The sequence below is a fragment of the Chrysochloris asiatica genome, unplaced genomic scaffold (assembly GCF_000296735.1).
Source record: "Chrysochloris asiatica unplaced genomic scaffold, ChrAsi1.0 scaffold00033, whole genome shotgun sequence".
NCBI lineage: Eukaryota > Metazoa > Chordata > Mammalia > Afrosoricida > Chrysochloridae > Chrysochloris > Chrysochloris asiatica.
The window spans coordinates 22,840,769-22,849,135 of NW_006408551.1; the positions used below are offsets into that span (position 1 = coordinate 22,840,769).

General features: G+C 35.7%; 1 protein-coding gene across 1 annotated transcript in view; it reads left to right on the forward strand.

Moving 5' to 3' along the window:
* Nucleotides 1-8,367, forward strand: part of CNOT2 (CCR4-NOT transcription complex, subunit 2) — a 184,307-nt gene that overhangs the window by 86,427 nt on the left and 89,513 nt on the right. The window contains exon 2 of the mRNA XM_006859551.1: nucleotides 4,542-4,684. Coding sequence (XP_006859613.1) covers nucleotides 4,637-4,684 — 48 coding nt within the window. The 5' untranslated portion in view covers nucleotides 4,542-4,636. The remainder of the gene's footprint in view (nucleotides 1-4,541; nucleotides 4,685-8,367) is intronic.

An 8,367-nucleotide genomic window follows, 5' to 3' on the forward strand; every position in this document is an offset into this window, starting at 1 on the left:
TGGGGGTCTATTGAACATGGTTGAACTCAACCCATTGAAATGGTATTTTTGACAATGAATGTGACACCATTCCACTTCAATTTGTCATTCCTAACATAGTAAACCAAATGACTGATTCAAAATGGTCAATACCAGTACATTTCAGTCACTAATTCTTAGGATATTGATCTTCATGCATTCCATTTCATTTTTGGAAAATTCCAATTTTACAAGATTCATACTTTGTATCCTCCAAGTTCCGATTATTAAAGGATTTTTACAACTGCATCTCATTTTGAGGTTTGCCTCAGCAAATGAATGTCCCATAAGCTTTACTCCATTTCGTAACTGTACTTTGAAGAGCCACCTCTTCCCAAGCTTTTTTAGTTTTCCTTCCAACCTGACAGACTCGTCTTCTAGCACTACATCAAATAATGTTCTGCTGGTGTTTATCTTCTGACCCTGTATGTGACAGTATTTCATTGTTGTTCATAAGGTTTTCAGTGACTAAACATTTAGAAATAATCTGCATCTCCCTTTTCCTAGTTTGTCTTAGTCTCCTGGAAGCTTGCCTAAACCCTTTGCCTTGGTTGATGCTGCTTGAGTTCAAAATACCAGTGGTGTAGCTTTCAGCATCACAGCAATGTGTTAGCCATCACAGTATTACAAACTAACACATGAGTGGTGACACCATGGCTTAGGAGGCATAAGATAGATTTTTCACTGTGTGAGAGTCACTGCATGAGACAGACACTAAGGACTGAAGTCCAGAATAGTCTTGATGGGATGACCTCAAGAGCATCATATAGAAAGAAAGCAAAAAGCCTTTAAGAAGACAAGAGAGAAGGAAAAAACCAAAATGGATGTCAGAAGAGACTCTGAAACTTGTTTTCCAGCATAGAGATGCTAAAGCAAATGCAAAAAGTGAGGAGATACAAGAGTTGGACAAAAAATTACAAAGGTTAGCTCAAGAAGACAGAGTCAAATATTATAACAAAATGTACAAAGACCTGGAGTCAGGAAGCCAAAACGGAAGAACAGGCTCAGCATTTCTCAAACTTAGGGAACTAAAGAAAAAATCCAAACCTGGACTAGAGGTATTGAAGGATTCCATGGGCAGAATACTGAATGATAAAGAAATCATCAAAAGAAGATGGTAGGAATATACAGTTACTGTACCAAAAAAGGAGTGGTCAATGTTCAACCATTTCAAGACGTAGCATATGTTCAAGAGCCAGTGATCCTGAAGGAAGAAGTCCAAGGTGCATTGAAGTCATTAGCAAAGAACAAGGCACTGGGAATTGGTGAAATACAAATTGAAATTTTTCAAGAAAGTGAAGTGGCACTGGAGGCACTCATCTTCACCCTGTATGCGGAGCACATTATCTGAGAAGCTGGCATTAGGATTGGTGGAAGGCTCATTAACAACCTGAGATATACAGATGATACAACCTTGCTTGCTGAATGTGAAGAGAAGTTAAAGTATTTACTGATGAAGATCAAAGGCCACAGCTTTCATTATGGATTGCATCTCAATGTAAAGCAGACAAAAATCGTCACCACTGGACTGTGAGAAATAACTCTTGTGGGTGTGGTCTATCTTCAGTTAAGGAATAAGGGATATCTTGAGGAATAGCAGGCTAGGATAACAGAAGGAGGTGAAAAACTGGGTAGCAGGCTAGGATAACAGAAGGAGGTGAAAAACTGGTATGGCTGGCTAGGAACTTTAAAATAAGAATACACCATCAAGGAAACTGGAGAGGTTTTTGGGGGAAAAGAGAAATTAACTTTAAATGAAGATGTTCCCAGCATGGACTAGTAGTTGACTTTGGGAGGAGAATGTGACTGTAATACCCAGTGGAAGGAGAACTGGAGGAGGGGCTTTATCAGGACAGAGCAATAAAACAGATTGCAGGCTGGCCATGTGGCATGTCTGCCTGTGTCTACTGGATTGGGCACCTGATTTTGCAAAACTGGATAAAACCTCACGCTCACTAAAAATGAGTACAGATTGCATTTCTTGAGCATTTGTCCATACTGACAACATTTCTCACAGGACCAGTAAATAACATCCATATAAATAGAGAAAAGATTGAAGTTGTCAGCGACTTCATTTTGCTTGGATCAACCATCAACACTCATGAAAACAGCAGTCAGGAAATTAAACAATGTTATTTCATTGGGTAAAACTGCTGCACAAGATCTCTTTAAAGTGTTGGAGAGCAAAGATGTCAGTTTGAGGACTGAGGTGTGCCTGGCGCAAGCCATGGTATTTTCAGTTACCTCATATGCATGTGAAAGTTGTACAGTCAATAAGGAAGACCATAGAAGAAATGATGCATTGTACTTACAGTGTTGGTGGAGGATATTGAAAGTACCACTGGCTGCTAAAAGAACAAGTAGATCTGTGTTGGAAGAAGTATACATGTACAGCCAGAGTGCTCCTTGGAAGCCTGGTTGGCCAGGCTTCGTATTTCGTACTGCAGTTGGGACCATTCATTTCATACTGTCAGAAAGGACCATTCACTGGAGAAGTAGATCATGTTAGGTAAAGTGGAGGGTCAGAGAAAAAGATGAAGACTCCCATCTAGATGGATTGGCACAGTAGCAACATCAGTGGGCTGAAACATAGCAATGATTGAGGTTGGCCCAGAATGGGACAGTGTTTTTTCTGTTGTACATAAAGGTTGCTGTAAGTCGGTACCGACTGGATGGCACCTAACAACAAACATGAGATTATTTTTAGAAGGTTAATAATAATATTTTTTGTTTTGTTTTGTTTTGGGGTAACTTTCTGTGTCATTAAGAAAATACTATGTTGTGTTTTTGAGGAGTGTTTACACAGAAAATTATGCTTCCATTAAACAATTTCTACACAAATTATTCGTTGGTATTAGGTTTTTTTTTAATGTGTCAACGTTCTCATTAATTCTATTGCTGTCATTTTGTTTCCAATAATCTAGTTTCCCAGTCTTCTTTCTTTGTCATCTTAGCTTCGGGCCATTTGGTCTCATTTTGATTGTTTTAAAGCATTGTAGAATTCAAAGATGTTGTTGAATTTAATTTTTAATGGTTAACATTAAAAACAAAATACCTATTCTTGTTTACTAAGTAATTTATACTACTTTCCTAGTGTAAATACCATAATAAACCTTAGATGAGAAACATTTGTCTTGTTGCTCCTGTTACGTGCCATCGAGTCACTACCGACTGTTAGCAACCCTGTATATGGTTTCCGAGGAGCAGTTGTGGGTGTGAACTGCCAACCTCGTAGTTCACAGTCTATCCCTGATTCTTTAGTTTCACACCAGGAATCCACATTTTATCTTGAGGGCATATATTTACAGATGATTTTCAGACACACATTTCAAGTCTTCAGTCTCTTATTTTCATTTGTAGTTGTTAAATTAGCGTCTGTGGTGGCTATCATCTCTACTTCATTGAATTATGAGCCTGAGATGCACAATGCAGTCATGTTGGATTTACTTATCTGTATTCAGATTAGCAAATTAGCATCGTTATTTTTCTTCACTTAGTTAAACAGTTCTCTTGAAGTATGTATAATATGAACACATTTAAGGATAAAAGCATCAAAGTTTTTTTGCTGCTGTTTAAAATTTATTATTAGACTGTTGAGTTAGATTTGTATCTATTAATCATTTTAAGAATGGTGGAGGTGTTAGTGTGCTGTGAAGTTGGTTAGGACTTAATAGAGACTCTCCATAGGATTTCTGAGGCTGTAAATCTTTGTGGGACCTGAAAGCCTCATTTGTCTCTTGTGGAACTGCTGGTAATTTCCAATTGCTGACCTTGAGGTTAGCAACCTGCTTGTATAGATTGTGCTACCAGATCTCTTTATTTTAAGAACATGTGATATTTTATCATCATAGGGATTATGTCATAGGGATTATAAATTGAAATTAATTAGAAGCTACATAAGTTTTACCCATCTGTCGTCCATATAAGAAGCTCTGGTATTGTAGTGGTTACAAATCTGTTTGCTAGCTTCAAGGTCAGCAATTCAAAACTACCAGCCGTTCTGCAGGAGAAAGATGAGGCTTTTTGCTCCCGTAAAGATCTACAGCCTCAGAAACCCTGCACAGGGTCACCATGAGTCGGAACTGACTCCACAGTGCTTAACAATGTCTATATATAATATAGCATGTGGAGGGGAGTGGTTTGAAGTTGTATGACTGAGTAGGAATTAATTAGATGTTTCTTAAGTTAACATATATATAACATAATATTAACATTAAGAATATGTGTATGCTAATTTTGAAGTGAATTTTTTTCAGTTTTATTCACTATATTTTCTTCCTCATATGTGAGGGAGATCTGGCACATAGTTTTAACTGGAAGTTTTTTTCATATCTAATAATTTTTACCTCAAATAAAGGATGTGCGCCACTCTAACCCTCTCTAAATTTATAAAAGGAAAATCAGTTAGAGTAGAAACATGCGCCTTTTTAAGAAAAATTGTATCATATTGGATATTTTTGCTGCTGTTATATATTTATTTACATGTTAGTAATTTTGACGGCTTTTGGATAATTCCACTCTAGAGGGAGAACTGGTGGGCGGTCCTTCCTGTGACACGACCCTTGAGTGACAGTTCTATTTGATTGCCTCCAGTACTGTGAGGAAAGGACACGACTCTATGGTGAGGACTGATGGACATACATTATCTGAGAAAAGAAACTACCAGGTAAGAACATTTCACCCCCCCGCCCCTTTATTCTTATTGGTCATATAGCTCTATTTAACTGTATAGTATGTTGTATTTAACCAGAATCAGTAGGTTGGATTCATGTCAGTTTGAAAATTGAGGTTATAGTTTCAAGTGAATTATATTTAAAACAATTTGACTTTAGAAACACTAGTCATATTTCTATAGGCTAAGCATTCGATTTCTGACCAAAAGGTCAGTGGTTCAAACCCACCAGGTGCTCTGTGGAAGAAAGATGAGGTTCTCTATTCCTCTTAAGGTTTATAGTCTTGGAAACTCTAAGGGTTTCTGCCCTATTGAGTCACCATGAGTTGGAATTGACTGGATGGCTTTGAGAGAATTTGGTAACTAAAATGATAGGGACGATACATTCAAAATACATATAATTTGAGATTGGAATGCTGGATTATGGGGATACTTTCGTATAACAGCAACAAAATGTATACATACTGGTAGGATACATAGTAAATACATCAAGTTATATTTCATTAGTGTCAAAATAAAATTTTTCTAATAATGTATTTCAAAACTTAGGTTATATAACTGGGCTCAAAGCTAGAATTTTATAAAACAATGTGTTAATTGCTTTTATACATAAAATATCAAAGAAATTTAGAGAAAATTTGAGAGAATATGGTAGAATTAAAAATGAGTAACTCAGTGTTCTCAGAGACCCACATTCTGTTGAATTATAAGTCAATAGCTTGCTGTCCTTAAAAATGCTAGATTCTTGCTTTTGCTTATTAAAGAGGTTAATAAAATCCATTTCTTATGTATTGTTTATAAAGATACTGAAAAGACGACTGAAGTGTAATAATTATTTTTCTTTCTGAACTTTTAAATGATGTAAAATACTGGTCTTTAATAGTAGGGTTTTTTTAAATAAAATTTTTAATTTAGATTTTCAAAGACATCCGCTTAATCCGTTTGGTATTGATCCATTATGAAATGATGTGTAGTGATCCAGAGTATACAACAGTTTTAAGCTCAAGTAGTTATAAGCATTTAGCCTTCCTGATTTTTTAAAAATATGTGTCTAACCTTGCTTTTTCCCTTCCCCTTGTCAGTTTCATTCCTTCTGGGTTTATAAAAGCAACTGTTATGATAGCAACAGATTTGATTGGCTAATGAGTTATCCACTAATCATTTATTTTAGCTCAGTTAATTAACTGGACAAGTGAACAATTGAGAAATTTGTAAATGAGTCTTCATAGTGTATAGTAACAAACAGCATTTGTTTATAACACCTGTATTCTGATTCAGGTGATGTTCCTCATAAGAATTAGTGTCCCATTTAACCTTTCTTGAGTTTTACCTAACTTGACTAATCTTAATGATTGACATAAACTTGAATAAGTTTGAAATGAGGTTGCTGAAAGATTTTTCCCTGCAGCCCTTTCTGGGTTAACCTCATAGACTTGACCAACATGGCCTTTGCTATTTTTTTGTACTTGTTTTAGTTTTTCCTGCAACCACTTCCAACAACCTAGACATATACACTTTTAATTGTCCACTATCTTGGACTGTTATATCTTTTTTTAGGCTTTGCTAGATAATATATCTTTTCAGTCCTCATGTATAGAAGTTTTATATGATTACATATAGAATTTATTGAACATCCCAGAAGTTATACTTGAGAAACAAGAAAGAAAAACAAAGGCTATTTACTCATGAAGAGACTTGATTAATCCTGCTTGTTCTTTATTAAAAATATCCCATTGTTCTAGACACATTATTTACAAGTCATACAGGTTAAAAAAAAAAAAAAATCTTTTCAGAGTTAAAATATTTTCCCTTTTCTGTTTTGTTGTTATATAGTGTTTCTAAATACATTTTGAAATATACATGGCAAAGAGTGTTTAAATTTGAATGTTAAATTACAGTTTGAAGGTTTATCTGAAAGGTACATGTGTAGAAATACAGTTTCCTCTTTGGTATTATGATGACTTTGCAAGAATACTTTGGAAATTTAAATAGGAATTTTAGATAACTCACTGAAGAAAGATCTGTATTGGTAATGCTTAAGTTTTTGTTTTGTGTATACAGAGATGAAAACAATTTTGATTTTTTATTTTGTAAGAATTTCATTGTTTTAAACAGACAAATTTTGTAAATTTGTTTATATCTGTTTTACCTTTGAGAGCTTTTATATATGGAAGGCACCTGATGTCTTAACAGTGATGTTTAATAATAAGCTAAAATTCCAGAGTTTAACAAGAAGGAAAATATTCCTCCAATTTTCATTTCTTTATAAAACTGATAAATCTTAGGAATTTAGCTTACAAAAGTGTATTTTCATTCTGCACTTAACAAGCCTTTGAGTTTCAAGTTGGCATTGGTTGAAGCACTGAATTTTATAGTGTCTTCTACTTTGTGTGTTTCATTTTCTTTTATAAATTGGAACCCAGTTAGATTGGTGCCATACTGGGCAGTGTTTCATTCTATTGTACATAGGGTCTTGATGAGTCTGAATGACTGGATTGGACAGCACACAACAACAGCAATTATATTTTGCTGAGATTTCTTTGTTATTTTTTCTAATTTACCCTGACTATGGAGTCCTGGCCACAACTCATCTGTCAAGTTTGTCGTACTGTGATGGCTTGTGAGTTGCTGTGATTCTGAAACCTATGCCATGGGTATTTTAAATATCACAAGGGTCACCCATAATGGACAGGTTTCATGTGAGCTTCCAGGTGAAGAAACACTAGGAACAGGGAGAGACGAACTACTTCCAAATAGTTAGTCACTGACAATCTTATGAATAGCAGAGAAACACTGTCAGATATAGTGCCATAAATTGAGCCCCTCAGGTTGGAAGGCATGCAAAATGCAACTGGGGAACAGCTACCTCCTCAGAGTAGAATTGACCATGATGACGTGAATGAAGTAAAGCCTGTGGGAATACCCTCACACCTTCATTTACTGATGGGGCACTCCTCAAAATGAAGAGAAGCCGCTATAAACATCCGTTAATAATCAGAACATGAAATATATGAAGTATGAATCTAAGAAAATTGTAAATAGTCAAAAAGGAAATGGAACGCATAAACATGGATATCTTAGGCATTAGTGAGCTGAAATGGATTAGTATTGGCCATTTTGAATCTGACAACCAAATGGTTACTATGCCGGGAATGAAAACTGAAGAGTAATGGTGTTGCATTCATCGTCAAAAAGAACATACCCAGATCAGTCATGAGGTACAACGCTGTCTGTGATAGGATACTATCCATGCACTTACAGGGAAGACCAGTTGAGACCACTATTTTTCAAGTTTATGCACCAACCACTAAAGCCAGTGAGGATGAACTAGAAGAATTCTAAGAACTTCTTCAATCTAAAATTGATCAAACATGCAATCAAAATGTATTGATCATTGCTGATTGGAATGCAAAGGGTGGAAACAAAGAGGAAGGATCAGTAGTTGGAAAATATGGCCTTAGTGATACATATGATGCTAGAGATCGCATGATAAAATTCTGCAAAATCAGTGATTTGTTCATTTCAAATACCTTCTTTAGACAGCATAAGAGACGATTATACACATGGACCTCACCAGATGGAATACACAGAAATCAAATTGCCTACATCTGTGGAAAGAGACAGTGGAAAAGCTCTGTATCATCAAACCAAGGCTAGGGTCTGACTGTGGAACAGTC